General features: G+C 44.3%; 1 protein-coding gene across 5 annotated transcripts in view; it reads left to right on the top strand.

Annotated features, from left to right (window-relative positions):
* The window catches only part of KIAA1549 (KIAA1549 ortholog), a 150419-nt gene that overhangs the window by 40714 nt on the left and 84680 nt on the right, over nt 1-25025 (top strand). For all 5 annotated transcript variants that reach the window (XM_063708795.1, XM_055393204.2, XM_055393203.2 and 2 more), the window contains exon 2: nt 21737-24427. In XM_063708795.1, the coding sequence (XP_063564865.1) occupies nt 21737-24427 (2691 nt within the window). The remainder of the gene's footprint in view (nt 1-21736; nt 24428-25025) is intronic.

The raw sequence follows: 25025 nt of genomic DNA, 5'->3' as shown, positions 1-25025 counted from the left end.
AGAGTGAACAGGCAACCTACAGAATGGGAGAAAATTTTTGCAATCTGCTCGTCTGACAAAGGGCTAATATCCAGAATCTACAAAGAACTCAAACAAATTTACAAGAAAAAAACAAACAACCCCATCAACAAGCGGGTGAAAGATATGAACAGACACTTTTCAAAAGAAGACATTTATGCAGCCAAAAGACACATGAAAAAATGCTCATCATCACTGGCCATCAGAGAAATGCAAATCGAAACCACAATGAGATACCATCTCACACCAGTTAGAATGGCCATCATTAAAATGTCAGGAACAACAGGTGCTGGAGAGGATGTGGAGAAATAGGAACACTTTTACACTGTTGGTGGGACTGTAAACTAGTTTAACCATTGTGGAAGTCAGTGTGGCGATTCCTCAGGGATCTAGAACTAGAAATACCATTTGACCCAGCAATCCCATTACTGGGTATACACCCAAAGGATTATAAATCATGCTACTATAAAGACACATGCACGCTTATGTTTATTATGGCACTATTCACGATAGCACAGACTTGGAACCAACCCAAATGTCCAACAATGATAGACTGGATTAAGAAAATGTGGCACATATACACCATGGAATACTATGCAGCCATAAAAAAGGATGAGTTCATGTCCTTTGTAGGGACATGGATGAAGCTGGAAACCATCATTCTCAGCAAACTACTGCAAGGACAAAAAACCGAACACCACATGTTCTCACTCATAGGTGGGAATTGAACAATGAGAACACATGGACACAGGAAGGGGAACATCACACACCGGGGCCTGTTGTGGGGTGGGGGGAGCGGGGAGGGATAGCATTGGGAGATATACCTAATGTAAATGATGAGTTAATGGGTGCAGCACATGAACCTGGCACATGTATACATATGTAACAAACCTGCACGTTGTGCACATGTACCCTAAAACTTAACGTATAGTAAAAAAATTATTTTTAAATTAAAATTAAAAAAATTTTTTTTGTAGAAATGGGGTCTTGCTATGTTGCCCAGGCTGGTCTCAAACCACAGGCTTCAAGCAGTCCTCCTGCTTGGGCCTGCCAGAGTGATGAGATTATAGGCGTGAGCCACCATGCCCGGCTGGAATATCTTTAATTAATGCAGGCTTAAAAAACCCAACCTCCTTAGTGAAATAATGGATGGAGGCAGTGATCATCAGTGACTGCCTGGTCATTATGTGAAGAGTTGATGAGGAGCCTTGTAATGGATGAAAAGGGCTGTCACCTCTTAAGCCCTTGATAAATTTTAGTATCACTCAGAATAGAACAGCCAGAAACCAGGTGCTTCCTGCCGTGATACAGTGGAAATACAGAGGACCACCTAGGGAGTATTCTTGCCAAAAACATTGCTTCTGAATCTAATGAAGCCTCTTGATCTAACTACCAGTTTATAAGAAATTTGGGGGAAGAACACGTTAAATGACACCGTGAGAATATAGTCAGCCAAATATAGAATGTGGACTGTCTACAGGGACAAATGACCTTTCTTTAACAAGTAAATAGGGAGAGATTTAAAAAGGGGGAAAAAAAGAGGAGAAAACTGTTATAAAGTAAAAGAGACCTAAGAGACACATGAACCAAAAGCATTGTATGTACCTTGTTTGGATCCTGGTGTGAAAAAAGCAACTGTACTGTTATACAAAAATATTTTGAGGCCACCAAGGAAAACCAAGTTTGAAATGCATAATTAGATGATATTAGGAATTATTTTTAATTTTGTTGGGTGTGATAATTATATTGTGGTTATAATTTTTTAAAGTCCTTATCAGAGATGCTGAAGTATTTACAGAAATTAATGACGTCTGGGATTTGCTCTATTTGTGTTTTAAAAAAAAAGTTTATGGGATTGAAGCTGAGTAATGGGTTCCAGTCTTTCAACTTTTGTGTATGTCTGAAAATTTTATAATAAAAAGTTTAATTAATTAATTTTTTTTTGAGACAGAGTCTCACTCAGCTCACTGCAACCTCTGCCTCCCAGGTTTAAGCTATTCTCCTGCCTCAGCCTCCCAAGTAGCTGGGATTACAGGCATGTGCCACCACGCCTGGCTAATTTTTGTGTTTTTAGTAGACACAGGGTTTCGCTGTATTGGCTAGACTGGTCTTGTACTCTTGTCCTCAGGTGATGCACCCGCCTCAGCCTCCCAAAGTGCTGGGATTATAGGCGTGAGCCACTGTGCCTGGCCTATAATAAAAAGTTTAAAATGCCAAAATTGGGTTGTTTGGCAGCATTTAAACAATTTATTGTAATAGCAAAAACAGGCATAGAACTCTACATGGAAGGGACTGCAGTTTTAGAAAATTGCTTTCTGGGTTATCTATAGATTTGATCTGGTTAGTTTCTTGTCAAATTAGTATTTACATTAACTTCATGTCATTCCCTATCATGGAGTCCCACAGAACCCTCAAATAAACCGAGATAAGTTATAATTATAGACACTTAGAGAGTTAATGCTATGGATAATTGCTAATCAGTAGGCTCTTCATACCAATAAGCAGGCAGAACGGGGGGTTTGGGAAAGATTACCAGTGAATGGAAATAAATTAAGTAAGGATGAGAATGAATAATATGTGTGCTTGACTGAATTGGATTCCAGAAGTATATGTAACCAGAACTCAATTTGATGTGTGTCTTAGTCCGTTTGGGCTGCTATAACAAAATACCTTGGACTGGTCACTTATAGACAATAGAAAATTATCACTCACAGTTCTGGAGTGAGAAGTCCAAGATGGAGATCATAGCAGGCTCGGTTTCTGGTGAGGGCTTGTTCCTCATAGACAGCGTCTTCTGTGTGTCCTCATATAGGAGCTCTCTCTGGCCTTTTTTAGAGGGACACTAATCCTGTTCATGAGGGTGGGGCCCTCATGACCTAGTCACCTTCCAAAGGCCCTACCTCTTAATACCATCATCTTCGGGTTAGGTTTCAACATATGAATTTTAGGGGGACACAAATATTCAGACTATAGCAGTATGATTCCTAAAGGTGGCCCCTCCTGACTGCGGCAGAGCACCCGTAAGTGAACATATCCCTGGAGGGCTTGGAAGTCAAACTCCCCCCACCTTCCTTGATGGTGTCATTTGACCCCAATGATCATCTTTCTGCAGATTATCACCAATCTCTGTCGTTGGCCCAGATTTCTCTCTCAAACCCTAGAGTCACATTTCCATCCACCCCGAGTTGGCTCCTCACCTTCCATGCGAGTCTCAAACGACAGGCTCCTCTTGGTGACCCTGCACCATTCGTACGAGCCATTTCCACATCTGTGAATCTCCTTCCTGCTTCAGGCCACTGTGCTCGCCACCCCCTCTGCCTGGAGCAGCCTTCCTGTCTCTCTCTCTCAGCTCCTCATCCTTTCCTGAGCTTCCTTGCTGTCCATCACAGCATCTTGCTTATTTCCTTACCAGTCTTCTCTGTTCATCATTATTGTCTGTCTCCTCTTCTCAGCCATAAAGTTGTGAGCAGGGGACCTTTCTATCTTGGCTAACACTTCACACCCTGCACTTAGCTCACATGACCGGTAGGTGTTTGTTGGGCTCATGAATGAATGAATGGACATGTTAGTCTTTGGGCTGGACATGGGAGGCACACTGATAAGACACAGCCTCTTCCTTCAAGTAGCTCACAGTCTGGGGTAGGGTGGTGGGGGCAAGTGAGTAATGAGTAAATCAAGAATGCAACCTAAGTGTCAAGAGAGAAGCACATGCAGGGTTCTGGGGAAGATGGAAAAGGGGGTTCTGGGGTGTGATAGGAGTTACGGGAAGGAGGAGGGGCCAATACCAGTAAAGGGAACAGTCTTTGCAAAAGCATGGTGGTCAGAGAGCACGTCGAATAGCTGGGGCATGGGCTGGTTGTAGGGGAGGGTAATACTAATGGCACAGGCGGGAACGGGGAGCTGAAGGCTCTTGTATCTCAGCTGAGGGCTTTGGCTTTCTGAAGGCTTTTAAGAGCCACTGGAGGATTTTGAGAATGGGGTGACATAGTTTGATTGTTTCTTTCCTTTTAGATGAACTTCATATATACAGAATTGATTGATCAGCTCTGCGTGTTAGAAAACTCCAGATGGATTGGAGGGGATAGAGGAGGCTGCAGAGCTTAGGGTGGGTTATGGCTCGAAGAGAGAGAGACCACAGCCCTGACTGATTACCATGGCTAGGAACACACACCTCTGATCAGGGCCGGGGCAGTCACAGGGTTTCTCAGCACACCTTCCCTTGGCCCACAGTACCAGCGTTTGGGGGGTGTGTTTGTGTGGGGGTGGGGGGGTCACACATCTCTAGTTCTCTAGTGACACTGTTTGGACAAGGTGGGAACTTGTCATGCTGGAAGTGCTGCCACCCTTTGCATATGGGGCTTAAGACACCACCCAGGAAACACTTTAGAAGTCATTTGAAAGGATGTTTGTGGATGCTGTGGCCTTTCCTGGTTCCCAAACCAAACCCAGAGTGAGCAAAGAAGCAGGCAATGTCCATGGACTCAGAACATCTCTGCTTCCTGCACTTCAGTGTCCTGGAAAGCCTGTCTCTCACAGAAGTTGTGCGAGGCAGGGCTCTGAGCGGGTCATTGTAAGGCCTAAATTAATTGGTGGCGGTGGGGAGGAAGATGTGTGAGGGTCCACAGCGCTGGCAGGACCTGGCTTACAGGCACGAGCTATTAAGTGGCGTATGGGGGAGGGTCAGGGTTTTTTTAGGGGCCTGTTGGATACTCAAGTGGAATTGCCTAGTGGACAGTTGTAACTGTGACTTAGAATCACCTTTGACTTTTTGTTCTGTCTTCCCCATCCATTCCACTGGCTGCTGAATTCGATCATCTTTTTTACCTTAGTGCAGTCTCTCTGACTTGGAACTTCTTTTCTGTTCCCTTCACCGTCCTGATCACACTCCTTGCCCTATCAACCATGCATATCTGTGTGTATGGTGGAGCACTATTTTATGCTTCTTTCTGCTCTGCCAGATTGATTTTTCTGCAGGATAACTTTGGTCAAAAAGCTGCTCTGCTCAAAATATCCTATTCCTTCCTATTGTCTGCCAACATTCTCACACTCTTGGGCCAACTTTTCTAGTATTATTCTCTCCAACCACTGCAGACACATCCCACTTTGTCCAGACATAGTGCCTTTGTCCTTGCTGCTGCTTCCAGCCGGCGTGACCCCTCTCTCTCTTAAGCCTCCTGATCCCTTGATATAAAATAAAAGCTTAATTTAGAGCCGAATTAAGGCATTGAGCCTGCCACATAAGCTGTTTACTGTTTGTTGGAATTAATACCCCCCAGGGAGGCAGTGGTGTCTCCTGGCAGCTTGGACGTCGGTGTGGATGTTCATTGCTGCTGGCTTCTGCTGTTGGGAGGGAAGGTGCCTGCTCATGCTTAGTCATGGGATGTCGTGTGCCTCTCCTGCTCTGAGTGTAATAGGAGACAGAAGATTATCTGGAAGCTGATGGTGTTCTTTTCCCTGTTGTTACAGGACTGTGTTTTAAATTAAATTATTTTAGAAACAGATGGCTGACAGAGAAATTTTTTTGCCTTTGTTGTTAGTGAATTGAGTAGTTTAGTTTGTTTTGGTTACTCAAAGTGCTGACAGTCTTGCTTTCTAGGTTGGTGAAAGAGGATTGCATTTTATTTAGGAAAGAATAAAGCAAAACAAAGCAAAACAGAATATCTTTTATACTCTGGACCTTGCCTTCAATTAAACCAACATTTTAATATCCTTAGCTCCTCAAATGAGAAAGTCATGCACAGAAATAGAGTCCCCAAACCCCACCATGAAGCCTAAACTGATGTTTTAGCTAGAATAGTTGAATTGTTTAAAAGCCTTGCAGTATTAGTATTTCAGTATTGTTTGGTTGCAGTCATTGTTTTCTGAAGTTCCACATGAGTTCCCTTTATGTTTGGGTGAGGTCACTAATTGTTATCTGTGTTCCATCTTTAGAGGAGGAAATGGAAGGGGTGACTAATTACGAGGGATTTCTCCGGGGGGAACTGAGCAAGTTGGAGATAGAACAGCGCCCAGTTCTGTTTTCTGTGGAATGTTCTGGAGACTTTGGCCCCATTATCCCTCTCTGGATGGGATTGTATTTTGCCAGTGCTGAAGAGCTGTGCTTTTTATGAGCTGGTGTTTTTCCAGCTAAACCTGAAGCTGCCCACTGCCGGTATCATGGCCATTCATCATTTGGGGGCTCCCCTTTCTCTTTCTGGGGAACCCCTTATGGTTTGAGGGTTAGAGAAAACCTCATAGCATATACATAGGGTCCTATTTTCCTTCCACTTGGGAAGTCAGATCTCAACACCCATTTTTCAGGTAGTAATTTTCAGGGACCACGTATCTTGTTAGAGGATGAAGGACCTGAGACCCAGGAATGTGAAATGGCTCCTCCAGGTGGGCGGGGATGCGGCCCGAGGCCTGCAAGCTCTCATCTCCGGCACTCTCTATTATTACACTATGGTGTCTCTTATTTGAGTCAGGAATCAAAGATGTGACATATGGCAATTCAGACATCACGAATTCTCCGCTCTCTTGGTGTACTCCGCCCCATCCCTCAACCACTCCCTATTTTCAGTGGATGTTCTGGACTTGTTTTTTTTTTTTTTTAGCAGGAAATTCTGTATTCAGAGAAGCCCTCTAACCAGAATTCCCACCAATTCTCACAAGTAAATCTGTAAAGTTTCGTGGTCTCTGGACTCTCTCTCAGTCTGTCCTCCATGGTAGTAATTTTCAGGTACCCTGTGTCTTGTGGAGGATCAAAGCCCACTTTCTCTCCAGGTTCCGTTCCTTCCTTCCTTCTCAACCCCATGGGCTCCTCGCTGGTCCTTTCGTCTTTGGTGTTGTCATTTCTTTTGCATTACTCCATCAGCAGCGCTCTCGCCCTTTTGATGTCATTTGAGTCACCCTTTGGTTCCAATTATAGGTTCCAAAACAACAGTAAGAACGACAACAACAACAAAAAACCCATACACTACTTCCTGATGAGAACCTGAGTTATTTTTGTTTTTATTTTGCAAGAGTTGTATTTTATTTATTTTACTATTATTATTTTTGAGACAGAATCTTACTCTGTCACCCAGGCTAGAGTACAGTGGCACAATCTCAGCTCACTGCAACCTCCCCTTCCTGGGTTCAAGTGATTCTCCTGCCTCAGCCTCCCGAGTAGCTGGGATTACAGGCACGTGCCGCCATGCCTGGCTAATTTTTGTATTTTCATTGAAGATGGTTTTTTGCCGTGTTGGCCAGGTTGGTCTTGAACTCCTGACCTCAGGTGATCCGCCTGCCCCGGCCTCTGTGAGTGCTGGGATTACAGGCATGAGCCACCGCACCTGGTCTATTTTGCAAGAATTTTAGACATAAAGTTGGCAAATTAATGCACAGAGTTCCCATATACCCTTCATTCAGCTTCCCCTAATAATAACATCTTACATGATCATAGTGGAGTTACCACAGTTATGAAGTTTGCATTTGTTCAATGCCGTGAATGAAACTACAGACTTTACAGGGTTTCACCAATTCTTCCACTTCTGTTCTGGAGTCCAGTCCAGACTTGCACATCACATTTAGTTGTCACAGCTCCTCAGTCTGCTCAGTTCCTCAGTCTTTTCTTGCCTTTTATGACCTTGGCATTTTTGAAAGTCGGGTCTTTTATAGAATATCCCTGGTACTGGGTTTATCTGATGCTTCCTCATGATTAGAGGAAACATTTTGCATTAGCTGCTTTGCCTTTTTAGAGACTTGCGTCTTTAACCAGCTCCTCGGTGATTCTTCTCTCTCATCTCAGAACCAAGTGACTTCCCCAGACCCTCCAGGTACCATCTCCCTTCCCTGCCTCATGCAGTGAAACTGCTCATGAAGTTGACTGCGTGGAGCTCCTGTTTCCTCATCTGCCCTTCACTAGTCAGCCTGGCTTCTGCCACCACGAGAAACGTGCATGCCAGCAGTGCCTCTCCAGCCTGCATGTGCCTGGTCTCTCAGAGTCATTCAGCACAGCGACCCTTCCCCAGTACCGACCGATTTCTGTTTTCTTGTCACCTCCCGTTCCTGGTTTTCCCATGTCTCCCTGGCTTCTCCTCTTCATGTTTGCAGGTTTATCTCAGGCTCGGATATCCATTTGCATACTTGATATCACCGTGTGAATTTCCCTAAAGTAAATCCCAGGCTAGTGCTTCTCAAACTTGAATGAGTGCATGAATTACCTGGGGGTCATGGTAATAGCAGTTTCTGACTCCGTAGGGTCTTGAGTGGGCCTGAGATGCTGCATTTCCAAAACACTCCCGGGTGATGCTAAAGGTCCGCTGACTACACTCTTGAGGAGCAAAGTGCTAAATACACCACTCTAAGCCGCTGTCATCTCAAGTTCAACTCTAGTGACCTCATAACTGATTTCTCTACATCTCCTCTTGCCCCCATTAGCCTGTTCTGCACACAGCAGCAAGAGGTATTTTTGAAAACCATTTTTCAGATCCTGTCATTCCCGTGCTTTTAAATAGCTTCTTCAGTGGCTTCTCACTGCATTTGCTCAGTGTCCTCAGCATTGTGGCTTCTAAGCCTTGCATGGTCTGGTCTCCTACATTTCTCTGACTCTACCTTAGAGTTTAAAAATATATTTTTTTTCTGTTCCTTTCCAGACATGCTGGCCTTCTTTGTGTTCTCCAGTGGGCTGCATTCCTAGTACTGCCCCTCTGCCTCCAACCCCGAAACCATGTGCAGATCCCACATCCTTTGCCCACATAGTGCCACAGAATGTGCCACTCTGCAAACTCTTGTTTTCCAGTTAAGACAAAATAAAGAACTTACACGAGCATGTGAATTGACTGTTCATAGAGCATGCTGTCTAGTTTTTATAATTTTAATTTTTAATTTTAGCATGGCCTATTCTCTGAAAAGGGAGTATGTTGATTTCCATACTGGTTCAAGAACCTTGTCTCGTTGCAGACCCATAACAAAAAGCTTGTGGACCACACTGTGAGTAACAGTGGGTTAGGACACTCTTGTCTGCCTTCATGTCTCCTGCACACACACACACCCCATGCCTCCCCACCACACACCTCCAGGAACACATGGTCTTAAATGTGAAAAACAAAACCTTAAAACTATTAGAAGACAACATGGAAGAGTAACATAATGCCTTTTAGTGACGGGAACAATTTCTTAAACCTTCCATCTTAAAATATATACACGTGATCTCAAACAATGACAAAAGACTGATAAATTTGACCATATTAAAATTGAGACCTTCTTTTTTTTTTTTTTTTTTCTTTGAGACGGGACTTTTGCTCTGTCACCCGGGCTGGAGTGCAGTGGTACAATCTTGGCTTACTGCAACCTCTGCCCCCTGGGTTCAAGAGAGTCTCCTGCCTCAGCCTCCCGAGTAGATGGGATTACAGGCACCTGCCACCACTCCTGGCTAGTTTTTGTATTTTTAATAGAGATGGGTTTTCACCATGTTGGCCTGGCTGGTCTCGAAGTCCTGACCTTAGGTGATCCACCCACCTCGGCCTCCCAAAGTGCTGGGATTACAGGCGTGAGCCACCACACCTGGCCAAAATTGAGACCTTCTGTTCATCAAAGATGCCATTAAAAATATCAAACAACAGGTCATGAACTGGAGAAGTTATAACTGACATAAGATATGAGGATCCAAAACACAGGTGTACGCCTGCCCCATTTTATTGCACTTTGCAGATACTGCGCTTTTTACAGATGGAAGGCTCATGGCAGCCCTCCTTAGGTAAGTCTGTCAACACTTTGTGTCCCTGTCACAATTTGGTAATTCTCACATTTCTGATGTTTTCATTATTATTATATCTGTTATGGTGATCTGTGATCAGTCATCTTTGATGTCACTATTGTAATTTGTCCTGGAGTGCCGCAAACTCTGCCCATATACAAAGGCAAACTTAATAAATGTGTGTGTCCTAACTGCTCCACTCACCAGTTGTTCTCCTGTCTCTCTCCCTCTCCTGAGGGCTCCCCATCTGCTGAGACACAAGAATTTTGAAATTAGTCCAGTTTATAACCCTGCAGTGGCCTCTAGGTGCTCAAGTGAGAGGAAGAGTTGCATGTCTCTCACTTGCAGTCAAAAGCTAGAAATGATTACGTGAGGAAGACACGTCAAAAGCCAAGGGAGCCTGAAAGCTGACCTCTTGCAACAAATAGATCGCCAAGTTGTGAATGCAAAGGAAAAGTTCTTGAAGGAAATTAAAAGTAGTACCACAACAAACACATGAATAATAAGAAAGCAAAACAGCCTTGTTGCTGATACGGAGAAAGCTTGAATGGTCTGGATAGATTAAATCAGCTGCAACATTCCTGTAAGCCAAAGCCTAATCCAGAGCAAGGCTCTAACTCTGTTTGATCCTCTAAAGGCTGAAAAAGGTAAGGAAGCTGCAGAAGAAAAGTTTGAAGCTAACAGAGGTTGGTTCTTGAGATTTAAGGAAGGAAGCTTCTCCGTACATAGAAGTACAAGGTGTAACAGCAAATTATCCGGAGGATTTAGGTAAGATCATTGGTGAAGGCAGTTAGACTAAACAACAGATTTTCAGTGTAGATGAAACAGCCTTCTAGGAGAAGATGTCATCTAGGACTTTCACAGCTAGAGAAGTCAATGCTTGGCTTCAGAGCTTCAAAGGATGGCTGACTCTCTTGTTAGGGGCCAATGAAGCTAGTGACTTGAAGTTGAAGCCAGTGCTCATGGACCATTCTGAAAAGTCTGGGGCCCTTAAGAATTATGCTAAGTCGGCTCTGCTTACACTCTGTAAGTGAAACAACACAGCCTGGATGACAGCACATCTGTGTAAAGCATGATTTACTGACTAACTTAAGGCCACTCTTGAGACCTACCGCTCAGAACAAAAGATTCCTTTCAAACTATTACTGCTCATTGACAATGGACCTAGTCACCCAAGAACTCTTATCGAGATGGGTAAGGAGATTAAAGTTGCTTTCATGCCTGTTAACACACATCCATTCTGCAACCCATGGATCAAGAGTAATTTTGACTTTCAAGTCTTACTATATAAGAAATACATTTCATGGCTGGGTGCGGTGACTCACTTTGGGAGGCCAAGGCAGGAGGATTGCTTGAGGCCAGGAGTTTGAGACTAACCTGGGCAACATAGTGAGACCTTATCTCTACAAAAGAAAGATAAAATAAATAGCTGGGCATAGTGGCACATGCCTATGGTCCCAGCTGTTTGGGAGGTTGAGCTGTGGGGGATTCCTTGAGCCCAGGAGTTCAAGGGTGCTGTGAGCTATAATTGTACCACTGTACTCCAGCTTGGGAAACAGAGCAGGACACTGTCTTAAACAACAAAACAAAACAATAGTTCATAAGGCTATATAGCTGCCATAGGTAGCGATTTCTTTCATGGGTCTGAGAAGAGTACGTCAAGAACATTCTGGAAAGGGTTCACCATTCTAGATGCCATAAAGAATATTCGTGATTTATGAGAGACAGCCAAAATATCAACATTAACAGAAGTTTGGAAGAAGTTGATGCGAAACCTCATGAATGACTTTGAGGCATTCGAGACTTCAGTGGAGGAAGTCGCTGCAGATGGAGTGAAGAACCTGAATTAGAAGCAGAGCCAGAAGACATGACGAATTGCAGCACTCTCATGGTCAAACTTAAACAGACGAGGAGTCACTTCTTATGGATGAGCAAAGAAGGTGGTTTCTTGAGATGGAACCTAGTGCTGGTGAAGATGCTGTGAATATTGTTGAAATGACAACAAAGGATGTAGAATATTCCATAAGCCTAGTCGATAAAACAGTTGGCAGAGTTTGAGAGGATTCACTCCAATTTTGAAGGAAGTTCTACTGTGGGCCAAATGCTATCAAACAGCATCACAGGCTACAGAGAAGTCTTTCATGAAATGAAGCATCAATTGATGAGGCAAACTTCATTGTCTAAGATACAGCCACCCTAACCTTCATCAGCCACCCACCCTCATCAGCCAGCAGCCGTCAACACTGAGCTAAAACACCACCAACAAAAAGATTGCAACTCGCTGAAGGCTTAGATAATTGTTAGCATTTTTAACAATGAAGTATTTTTAGTTAAGGTGTGTACATTGTTTTTTTTTTAATATATTTTTTATTATACTTTTAAGTTCTAGGGTACATGTGCACAACATGCAGGTTTGTTGCATATGTATATATGTGCCATGTTGGTGTTCTGCGCCCATTAACTTGTCATTTACATTAGAGGGATAGCATTAGGAGATGTACATTGTTTTTTTAAGACATAATGCTATTGTGTACTTAATAGACTACAGTGTGGTATAAACATAACTTTTATATGCACTGGGAAACCAAAAAATTTGTGTGACTTGCTTTATTGTGATATTCGCTTTATTAAGTTTGTCCAGGACCAAACCTGCAACAAAGGTGTATTTATACATCAAGAATGCCTTTAGGCTGGGCATGGTGGCTCATGCCTACAATCCCAGCACTATGGGAGGCTGAGGCGGGTGGATCACCTGAGGTCAGGAGTTTGAGACCAGCCTGGCCAACATGGTGAAACACTGTCTCTATTAAAAATACAAAAATTAGCTGGGCGTGGTGGCACGTGCCTATAGTCTCAGCTACTCGGGAGGCTGAGGCAGGAGAATTGCTTGAACCTGGGAGGCAGAGGTTGCAGTGAGCTGAGATTGTGCCACTGCACTCCAGCCTGGGCAACAGAGTGAGACTCCATCTGAAAAAAAGAATGCCTTTAAATCAGAAAGAAAAAGACAGACAACCCAAAAGAAAAATGGGCAGTAGGATTGAAAAGACAATAGTAGGCCGGGTGTGGTGGCTCACGCCTGTAATGCCAGCACTTTGGGAGGCCGAGGCGGGCGGATCACGAGGTCAGGAGATTGAGACCATCCTGGCTTACACTGTGAAAGCCCGTCTCCACTAAAAATACAAAAAAATTAGCCAGGCGTGGTGGTGGGCACCTGTAGTCCCAGCTACTTGGGAGGCTGAGGCAGGAGAATGGCGTGAACCCAGGAGGCAGAGCTTGCAGTGAGCCAAGATCGCACCACTGCACTCCAGCCTGGGCGACAGAGCAAGACTCTGTCTCAAGAAAAAAAAAAAAAGACAAGACAATAGCAGAGGCAACATGAGTGGCCCGCAGGTATTGAAAAGGTGATCCATCTATTTTAATCAGGGAAATGCAAATTAAAACCACAAGGTTTCACACCAGCCAGATTGGTAAACATGTGGACATCTAGGGCTATCAAGTCATAGTGAGGATTTGCAGCCATCAGGCTCTCATATATTGCTCATGGAAACACAGACTGGTTCAACGACTTTGAGAAATTTAATGAAGTTACAGGTGAACATATCCTCTGATCTGCAATTGCATTCTTTTTTTTTTTTTTTTTTTTTTTTTAAGACGAAGTCTTGCTGTATTGCCAGGCTGGAGTGCAGTGGCACAGTCTTGGCTCACTGCAACTTCTGCCTCCCAGGTTCAAGTAATTCTCCTGCCTCAGCCTCCAGAGTAGCTGGAACTACTGGCATGCGCCACCACACGCAGCTAATTTTTGTATTTTTAGTAGAGACAGGGTTTCACTATGTTGGCCAGGATGGTCTCGATCTCTTGACCTTGTGATCTGCCCACCTGGCCTCCCAAAGTGCTGGGATTATAGGCGTGAGCCACTGCGCCCAGCCAGTTGCATTCTTATGCATACACATATATACATATCTACACATGTACATAAGACACACTTTAAATATGTGCACCAGAAAACAGGTAGGAAAGTTCATATCAGAAATGTTTGTAATAACAAACATTGGCAGTAGTCCAAACCTCCATCCACTGTAGATGGATAAATTTTGGTCTATTCATATGGTGGAATTCATGTTGAAGTGAAAATGAAAAAATTAGGTACAAAAAAGGACATAGATTAGAAAACCAATATGGAGAGAAATAAGTTGCAGTAGATTATGTACAATGTGATTCCATTTTGATAAAGTTTAAGAACATACAAAGCTGAAGAATATATTCTTTAGGGCTACATACATGTAGTCAGACTATAAAGAATAGCATGGATTTGAGAAATGCCTAATTTAAAATAGTGGCTACCTCAGTGGGAAGGAAGGGAGTTGGGAAGGGTTACACTGGGAGCATCACTGGTAAGGGTAGTACTTTTCTTAAACTGGGTGATCGGTACTCAAGTGTTCCTTGTATTATTTTCATAACATATATATATATTTATAAATAGTATTATCTACTTAATATTTGATAATAAAACCAGTACCGGTTGGAGAGGTAACTTGGTAGAAGATATTGGTGTACATTTTGCATTGGAGAAACAAGGGGAAGACACTTTTTTCTAAACCAGGAAGATAAATGGAACATGGAGAAGGGGAAAGGATGGTTTTTGTAACGGCACTAAAAATCTGCCTAGAACAACCTGAGAACTAGAAGAAGAATAAAAAGTTGGCCAGGTGCAGTGGCTCATGCCTGTAATCCCAGCACTTTGGGAGACCGAGACAGACGGATCACTTGAGGTCGGGAGTTTGAGGCCAGTCTGGCCAACATGGTGAAACCCCGTGTCTACTAAAAATACAAAAAGTGGTTGGGTGTAGTGGTGGGTGCCTGGAATCCCAGCTGCTCTGGAGGCTGAGGCACAAATCGCGTGAACCTAAGAGGCAGAGATTTCAGTGAGCCGAGATTGCACCTCTACACTCCAGCCTGGGTGACACAACAAAACCTGTCTCAAAAAAAAAAGAAAAAGAAAAAGAAAAACGAAAAAGTTGCTGGAGATTTGCGAAGTTGGGGAGTGGTTTAATGATCAACTGCTTTTGTCTGTAAACTCTTAGAAATCCTGGGGGCCAGGAGCCCTTGTTTTGTAGTAGATTTCATAGCCACAGAGACTTGAGATGACTCATCATGTTTTAGAAACTCCACAATTTAGCAAAGAAGCAAAAGTAATGTTTCTGTCTGGATGAAAGCTCTTTAGAGACACTTGATACTGCTGTCCCTTGGGCCTCCCAGGCCAGCTCTCAGAGGAGGAGGTGTTTTCCCAGCGTCTGTGCCTGCAGTTGTGAGCTGTCCCCAGGTGGACTGCGGGGTTTCAGAGTCCAAAACGTGTGCCTGCCCATAAGTTTTAGTAATAGAATTTACCAAGTGCTTTCAACTCGATTGTACTCTAACATAGTTTAGTATTTTTTTTTTTTTTTTGAGACAGGGTCTGGCTCTGTTGCCCAGGCTGGAGTACAGTGGCACAGTCTTAGCTCACTACAACCGCCATCTCCTGGGCTCAAGCGATCCTCCCACCTCAGCCTCTCAAGTAGCTGGGACTACAGGTGGTCGCCACCATGCTCACTTAATTTTTGATATTTTGTAGAGACGGGGTTTCGCCACGTTGCCCAGACTGGTGAACTCCAGGGCTCAAGCCATTTGCTTGCCTCCCACCTCCTGCCTCGGCCTACCAGAGTGCTTGGATTATAGGGGTGAGCCACTAGCACCTGGCCATTTAGCATGTTTTTTAACTAAATTTCCTTGCCAACAACTTTAATTTGGTGGCTTGATTTGACAAAACACGCTGTGGTATGAAGAGCCTTCAGCCCCTGGGAAGGCAGGAACCTGTTTCTTTCTGTGTTGGCCCTGTGGGGTACTATTTTGAGCTTTATTTGCACCATGAGGGATTGGCCTAGGTCTTAAAGGATCTATTAAGCTTGAAAAGTACATGATTCCATGATTGACTACTATGGTTCAGGAAGATTTCCAGATAGAAAAACATGACTTAAAAAAAAAAATGTAAGGGTACCACTTCGTCTTGTTTGTGAGAGTCTGAGACAGACAAGTGTTGGAGACAGCTGGGCATCTTCCTCACTACTGTATCATCATGGAATTGGTGTGGCCTGGTGGTGAGAGCGCAGGGCAGTTTCCCGCTGTGACGTCCAGCATGGCCAGAACTTGGCCAGGGCGAGGTGCAGGTGCCTGGTAGGCTCCCAGTGAACAAGGGTTTGCTGCCTAAATGGAGAAAAGGCCTCAGCGCTGGCTACTTGGAGTGGGTGGCAGGCCCGGGTCAGCTGGGAGCGGTGCAGGAGTCCAGGATCCAGCGTCATTCAGGCGGGTGTCACAGTCTGAGAAGCACCCGTCTCACCCCAACCCCTTTCCCTTCTCTGTCATCCAAGAGAGAACCTTTCTCTCTTTTGTGAACCTATGCTTTAGAGCTTGAAAATTGATCTCCAGGGCTTGAAATTAGAGTCCCTGACGCCTTTTATGCTGTGAGAGAGACTCGCCTGGGTTTTCTGGTCTCCTCCTGAGTTAACTGCAGAAGTGATTCCCTTTGGCATTGCAGCTGCTTTGTCCCTCCTGGGGCTTGGCAGAGAGAAAGAAAGAAAAAAAAGCATCCCAGCTTGGCTTGCCTTCCATTTATTAATACGAAGTTTTTGTTCCCGTCATTTTCTAGTCAGGAGAATTTTTTTGTCCCTTAGGCCACTTTGCCCTCCCCGTTCCCTGTCCTTAGAAGGCTTAGTTGATTTAATTCTAGCTTGCATCAGATACCCAGGTTCATAAATTAGCCACTAAACGTTGCTCTTCTTGGTTATTTTATCTCTTGCAGTCTTCCGGTTCACTTCCAAATACATTTGTGATTTTTTTTAAAAGGGAATTTGCTCCTTGTTCAGATCTAATATTTCAAAACAAATTATATCATAGCAGTTTTAAAACAGACACATAAAATGATTTATCCTTAGGAAAACATTCAGATTTATATGATACACAATTTGACGGAACCGTGATTTTATTACTTACATTTATAACTTGTAAGCCTTCATTGTAGAAAAGAACATCCAAAAAAAAAAAAAAGAAAAAAAAAAGAAAAGAAAAGAACAGCTGCTATTTTACTGTGGTCATAATAAGTATCGTGTTGTCTTTTACCTGTGCTTGGGATATGACAGGTAAGTAACACAAGCACTTAGGCAAGGAATCCTACAGCCAGGTTGTATGGAAGACAACAAATGCTGTATAATATTGCTATGAAACAACTTAAAATATCGATTAAAAAATCTTTGTATTATTTATTCATTTTAAAAATTCATATGATAGAGAAAGGAATATAACCCTTTAAGCATTTTATATGTGGTTTAAGTTGGTGACTTTCAGATGCTAGGAGAACCAGCTAGAAATATTTTATCTATGGCACTAAATATTATTTACAAATTTTGGTATGTAGAGACAAAAATCTATTCACAGAATTTTGTCTTAACTCTTGATCTCCATCTCTGCTAGTGAGTCAACAATACCTCTGGCTGTCCCTCTTATAGCTTCTATGCATAACTTTTAATTCCATATAATATGTCTTTGTAAACTCACCAATTACATAGGAGTATTACTGTTCATTTATACCATCAGTATTTGTTTAGATTTAACCATATATTTATCTTTTTTTTTTCTTTTTGAGATGGAGTCTCGCTCTGTTGCCCAGGCTGGAGTGCAATGGCACGATCTCAGCTCACTGCATTCTCCACCTCCCGGGTTCATGTGATTCTCCTGCCTCAGCCTCTGGAGTGGCTGGAACTACAGGTGCATGCCACCACACCCAGCAAATTTTTTATTTTTAGTAGAGACAGGGTTTCACCGTGTTGGCCATGCTGGTCTCGAACTCCTGACCTCAGGTGATCCACCTGCCTTGGCCTCCCAAAGTGCTGGGATTACAGGCGTGAGCCACCACGTCTGGCCTTATGTTTATCATTTATTCTCTATTCTCAGATCTTCCTGCTGAGGCAATAACCCTTCTTTTTGAAGGTTATCCTTATTTAGAAGCCCATTTACTGTGGGTCTTCTTTTGGTATAACCACTGTTAAGCTGAAAATGTCTTGATAGAGATTTTTCCTGGTTATTCACCTCTGAGATGTCAGAGAGTTTCTCTCAGCACTTGAGGATTTTGTTTCATTGTCACCTGGCTTCTAATTCTGTCAGGCAGTTATTTTTGCTTAAGTTTAGTTGCTGTTTCCTTTTTCTCTGACTGCTTTTACAATTTCTCTTTGTCTTTGGTCTATGGTATCATCAAGTGTATAGGTTTGGGTTTTTTTTTTTTTAAATTCACCCTCCTTGGGATTTTTTGGTCTTTCTGAATTGCATGGTTCATTTCTCTTATTAATTTTGGGAAATTCTTAGCACTATGTCTTTGAATATTGTATCTACTCTATTCCATTTCATTTTTTTCCTAAAACTTTGATCAAATGTATGTTGGACTGTCTTATTCTGTCTTCTATGTCTCTTAACTTCTTTTTTTAATATTTCACATTTATTTGTTTCCCTGTTCCCTTTTCTGAGTAATTTCTTCAGACCTATCCCCCAGTTCACTAAATCTTGTTTCAGCTCTGTCTAAATTGCTGTTTTACATGTATATTGAGTTTAAAATTTATTAATTATAAAATTTTTATTTCTAAATGTTTTAAAAATATTTCTGGGCAACTTTTATAGTCTCTTGCTCATTACTCATGTTTTCAGTCTTTATTATTTTAAATGAATTAAATATAACCTTAAAAATGGGTCTCATAATTCCAATATCTAAAGTTTTTATAGATCTGATTCAATTTAGTTGGCCTTTTTAAAAAATACTTTCTTCATGGGATTTCTGTTGACTTTTGTTCATGGTACTTTGCTTTCCTGTGTATTTTATAATTTTTACTTCTGTGCTCTGCAACTCTAGCTGCAGGAATGCTTTGAAACCAGACTGTGAATGTGTTCTTCTGGGTGTGATTTATGTCAGTTTCTGACAGGCACTGGAGACCCGGTCCACTTTAAATTATGACTCTAAGCGTACAGTGGTTAGGACTATACAAGTAGTGTAGGTTCCACACTCGGGATGACGTTTCGTACAATAGCTATACAAAGTCAGAGCTGAGACATATACTTTTCCCTTGTTTGCCTTAAACAGCAGAAATTGATTGTCTCACCGTTCTGGAGGCTAGAAGTCCAAGTTCAAGGGTGGCTTCCTTCTGAAGCCTGTGAGGGAGAATCTGCTTCAGGGCTGTCCCCTAGCTGCCGGTGATTTGCCGTCAGTCTTTGTTGTTCCTTGACTTGTAGATGCATCATCATGATCTCTGCCTTCGTCTTCACATGGTGTTCTCCTTCTGTGTATGTCTGTGTCCAAATTTCTGCCTTTTTTTGTTTTTATTTTTTTTGAGACGGAGTCTCACTTTGTCTCCCAGGCTGGAGTGCAGTGGTGCGATCACGGCTCACTGAACCCTCCGCCTCCTGGGTTCAAGCGATTCTCCTGCCTCAGCCTCCTGAGTAGCTGGGATGACAGGTGTGTGCCACCACACCCGGCTAATTTTTGTATTTTTAGTGGAGATGGGGTTTTGCCACATTGGCCAGGCTGGACTCGAACTCCTGACCTCATGATCCGCCCTCCTCGGCCTCCCAAAGTGCTGGGATTACAGGCCTGAGCCACCGCGCCTGGCCCAAATTTCCACCTTTTATACGGTCACCAGTATATTAGATGAGGGACCCACCCTACTTCAGTATGACCGCATCTCAGCCAATTACATCTACACTGACCCTGTTTCCGAACATGGTCATATTGTGAGGTCCTGGGATTTCAACATAGGAATATTGGGAGCACATAATACATAAGCCATAGCAGTGTCTTAACCTGGGTTTTCCGCCAGAAAGCAAAGTCTGAGACATGGGTTTATGTGCATATTTTATTCTAGGACATGATCCTGAGGAACAGAAGTGAGAGACTGAGGAGAGTTCAACAGGGAAAAGGGAAAGTCATTCCAAGGTGTTCTCAAGTCAGACACTATTAGAAACCGATACCTGTTTTTGCTGTCTTCTGAAAAGTGGATATTTTTCTTCCTGACTCACTCTTTCCCTGAGATTATGACACTTCCTGGGCCTCCACTTTTGGAAAATGGTCTTCAGTTGGGTTCTTTCCTTATCTAGGCTAACACTTGTCCCTCATCTCCGTTGTGGCCTAAACAGCAGGCCAGCTGGTCCAGTACCTGCCTTGGGTCCCCAGTCACTGCCCTTGAGCAGCTCCTATTTTATTCCTGAATTCAGCACGTTCCCCTTACTGTCTTGCAGGCCATCCAGTCACTTAGAAGATGGTTTTTAAACATTTATTAAGCAATCTTAAATGTTCTGAAGTAGACAGTTTCAAGATCTCTAGTCTGCCTTGTTGCTAGAAACAGAATAGAAATGACTTACTTAAAAAAATAGAGTAAATTCACGACCATCCTTATACCATTTCACACAGGTATGTTCTGATAGACTGTTGGGATTAGAGAAACGAGGTGTTGTTATGCATTTTGATAGTTGCTCAGTTCTCAGCCTGGGCTGCAGAGGACAGTCCCTGAGCCCTGGGCTTTCATCAGTGGCTGGGCCATCACTTGTCCTTTTTCTCTAGGCTATGTCATACCTGAATTATGGGTGGAGAGGCCTCAACTTACTAAATGATAATGACAGCAGTCACAAGTTAAGGAATACAAAAGTTTGAATGGATGATGGGATAATGTTGGCTCTTGTTGTCAGAACTTGGTATCCTTGGATTCCATTCATTCATTCATTCATTCATTCATGCATTCATTCATTCATTCATCAATCCAAGTGATGTCAATTGAGCTCCTAGCACTTATTGTGCTAGGCACTGGGGAGACAGGTAAACAATGCCTGTCCTTAGGAAGCCCAGAATCTAGTGATCAGATAGTTCATTTCAGTGGGCATGATAAGGACAGGGAGAAGCCTAGGGAGAGGCATGAATCCAACTTCAGAGCATCGAGGATGAAGCTCATATCTGTGCTGCATCTGAAGGGCCAGAAGGAGCCATCCATATAGAGAGCCGGGGAAGGGCATTCCAGGCGGGGGTGAGAGGATCCATCCATGTAGAGAGCTGGGAAGGGCATTCCAGGCGGGGGTGAGAGGATCCATCCATATAGAGAGCTGGGGAAGGTCATTCCAGGCGGGGGTGAGAGGATCCATCCATATAGAGAGCTGGGGAAGGGCATTCCAGGCGAGGGTGAGAGGATCCATCCATATAGAGAGCTGGGGAAGGGCATTCCAGGCGGGGGTGAGAATGTGCACAGCCATGGAGGCCAGAGAGTGTTTGGGTTTGGGGCACTGCAGGTGCCAGAGCATAGCTGGGAAGGCCTAGAGTGGGGCAGGAAATGGTGAAAGCTGAGGCTGCAGGAAGCCTGGGGCCTTCATGTGGAAGCCTCAGCAACTGTGTTGGGGAGCAGAGCTGAGGAACTGGGGAACTCTCTTACTTGGGTAGTGAGAGATGCAATGAGTTGTCATGTTCATTTCTCGTAGCAGCCAGCTCCTATCACTGAAGAGAAAACACACAGGCTTTGGAGTCAAGGAAGCCTTCTATTCAGATTCCAGTTCCACTCTGTCTGGGTGGTCTTATAATTGATTTATTTACCTTCTGGAAACCTTTCTTTACTCATGTCATAAATGAGAGAAAATGGACTGAACAGCCTCCTCTGTTTCCAGTATCCTACGGTTCTGTGGGAAAAACTGTAAATATGCCCTCCCCACCCCCACACATACACAGCTTAGGTAAAAACAGTGCCCAAGTTTAGGAATATTTGCGGATATTGTCCTGATGGTAATTCTGTCAATTTCTGGTTTCCAGCTAGCTGTTTAACTTCTGACGGTGATTCATGGATATTTATGGTGAATGGATGTTTGTTAAATGAGTAAATTCTCATGCCTGAAACAAAACGTTAGCTGTGTGACTTCCGATGCATTGCACTAACCCAGCTCTGATTTTCTTGATAGATGAGCTCTCTCCGGAACGGCACAACCTTTCTTTATACTCCATGGAGCTCGTGCTGAAGAAAAGCACTGGGCACAGCGCTGCACAAGTGGCCTTAACAGAAACTGCTCCCAGCTCCCAGCACAGCAGTCCTCTCCATGTCACAGCCCCGCCATCTGCCACTACTTTTGATACAGCCTTTTTTAACCAAGGAAAACAGACCAGAAGTACAGCAGATCACAGCATCTTTGTGGCAACTTACGTGTCAGTGACGAGTAATGAGGTGGCCGTCGATGACGACGAGATGGATAACTTTCTGCCAGATGCTCACTGGACCACTCCACGGATGGTTTCTCCAATACAGTATATCACAGTCAGCCCACCAGGGCTGCCCGGGGAAGCGTTAGAACCTGTGCTCACTCCATCGTTACCCATGGTTTCTTTACCAGATGAAGAAGTGACATCGGGCTGGCAGAACACAACGCGACAACCAGTGGCATATGCTGAGTCCGCCAGTCATTTCCACACCTTTCGGTCAGCTTTTCGCACCTCTGAGGGCATCGTTCCAACTCCTGGCAGGAATTTGGTGCTTTATCCTACTGATGCTTACAGTCATTTATCAAGCAGGACTCTGCCAGAGATTGTGGCTTCCCTAACAGAGGGTGTGGAAACCACCCTTTTTTTAAGCTCCTGGTCTTTAATGCCACAGCCGTTAGGCGATGGCATTACTATACCGTTGCCCTCCTTGGGGGAGGTCTCACAGCCTCCAGAGGAGGTTTGGGCCACAAGTGCAGACAGATACACTGATGTGACCACCGTGTTGAGTCAAAGCCTAGAAGAAACCATCTCTCCAAGAACATACCCTACTGTGACTGCATCGCACGCAGCCCTTGCGTTCAGCAGGACACATTCTCCATTGCTTTCAACTCCTCTTGCATTTGCATCCTCTGCTTCACCAAGTGATGTTTCATCTAACCCCTTTCTCCCTAGCGACTCCAGCAAAACATCCAAATTGCATAGCAATTCAGCCCTCCCCGGTCCTGTGGACAACACTCATATCCTGAGCCCGGTGTCCTCATTCAGACCATACACTTGGTGTGCGGCCTGCACTGTGCCTTCACCTCAGCAAGTTCTGGCCACGAGCCTCATGGAGAAAGACGTGGGATCAGGGGATGGTGCCGAGACTCTGTCCATGACCGTGCTGGAAGAAAGCAGCATCTCTCTAATGAGTAGCGTCGTAGCAGACTTCTCTGAATTTGAGGAAGATCCTCAAGTATTTAATACGCTTTTCCCCTCCAGACCTATCGTCCCACTTTCTTCTAGATCCATGGAAATCTCAGAGACGAGTGTTGGCATTTCTGCCGAGGTGGATATGAGTAGTGTTAAAACCACACAGGTTCCCCCTGCCCACGGCCGCCTCTCTGTGCCGGCGTCACTTGATCCTACTGCTGGCTCCTTGTCTGTTGCTGAAACCCAAGTGACGCCATCCAGCGTGACCACTGCATTTTTCTCGGTCATCACCAGCATTCTCCTTGACTCATCTTCCTCTGTCATAGCAAACAAAAACACACCGTCGCTTGCCGTCAGAGACCCGACTGTTTTTACGCCTTATAGTCTGGTTCCTTCAGTGGGGTCTTCACTTTTCTCTGACCAAGAACGTTCCAGTTTTTCTGAGCATAAACCCGGAGGTGCTTTGGATTTTGCATCCAGCTTTTTCTCAACACCCCCGCTGGAACTCAGCGGCTCCATCTCTTCGCCTTCGGAAGCGCCTGCGTCTCTGTCTCTGATGCCGAGTGACTTGTCCCCCTTCACATCTCAGTCTTTTTCTACCTTGGTTGAGACATTTACATTGTTTGACTCTAGTGATCTGCAGTCATCTCAGCTGTCTCTTCCCAGTTCCACAAATCTTGAGTTTTCGCAGCTCCAGCCAAGTTCCGAGCTGCCTTTAAACACCATCACGTTGCTACCTAGCCGTTCTGAGGTGTCACCATGGTCAAGCTTCCCTTCTGATTCTCTCGAGTTTGTTGAAGCGTCTACGGTTTCACTGACGGATTCAGAAGCTCATTTTACCTCAGCTTTCATTGAAACTACCTCCTATCTTGAGTCTTCACTCATTTCCCATGAATCCGCAGTCACCGCACTGGTGCCCCCCAGCTCTGAGTCTTTTGACATTTTGACTGCCGGGATTCAAGCAACATCACCATTGACCACTGTCCACACAACGCCCATTTTAACTGAGTCTTCTTTGTTCTCAACTCTGACACCTCCTGACGACCAAATCAGTGCTCTAGACGGTCACGTGTCTGTCCTGGCCTCTTTCTCCAAAGCCATTCCCACTGGTACGGTGTTGATCACTGACGCGTACCTGCCATCAGGATCCTCGTTTGTTTCTGAAGCAACCCCCTTCCCTCTGCCCACAGAGCTGACCGTCGTGGGCCCATCACTCACACCCACAGAGGTGCCACTGAACACCTCCACGGAAGTGAGCACAACCAGCACCGGTGCTGCCACTGGTGGTCCCCTCGACTCCACCCTGATGGGTGACGCCGCAAGTCAGAGCCCCCCAGAGAGCAGTGCTGCTCCTCCCCTGCCGTCCCTGCGTCCCGTGACTGCCTTCACTCTCGAAGCAACAGTCGACACACCAACACTGGCTACTACCAAGCCGCCATATGTTTGTGATATCACAGTCCCCGATGCCTATCTGATCACAACTGGTAAGGCCCAGCTTCCTGCCGCCTCTCTGGGGTGGGCGGTCTTTCTAAGGAGCTTGTGTGCAGTGCCTGTGAGGCTTGGAGCTTCATGGTTAAGAGCAGAGGCGCTGGGCTCAGTTAACTCCCAGGTAGCACTCCTATGCTTACCTCCTGCGAGTTCTCAGAACAGTTATTTATCCTCTCTAATCGTCTGCTGCCTCACGCATTAAACAAGGAGCTTAGTTAAACCTGCTTCATTGGGCTGTTGTTCAGATGTAAATGCGTTAGTCCCTGCAGAACACTCAGCCCTTGCCTAGTACATCAGAGGCATGCACGGGATGGTGCATATTCGTCAGCAGTCACAAGGAGAATAAATATTAGAACAAATACAAGAACTAAACAAGCCTTGGAAGTTCTTGGTAGGATCTTTGTCCTCCCATAACCCAGTAGGTGCATGGATGACACAGTTTAAACAAAATACTTTTTTGTTTAATTCAAGCAACGAGTTGGGCAACTATGTAAGGGCAACCCTTGCAATTTCTTACTCATTTACTCTTCTTACTTTTCCTTGAAAGGAGCCTGCACTTTGCTCTCATAGGTCCCTGTAAATGTTCCTTGGGTC

This window comes from Gorilla gorilla, chromosome 6, assembly GCF_029281585.2.
Source record: "Gorilla gorilla gorilla isolate KB3781 chromosome 6, NHGRI_mGorGor1-v2.1_pri, whole genome shotgun sequence".
NCBI lineage: Eukaryota > Metazoa > Chordata > Mammalia > Primates > Hominidae > Gorilla > Gorilla gorilla.
This window is presented reverse-complemented; position numbering and strand designations above follow the sequence as displayed.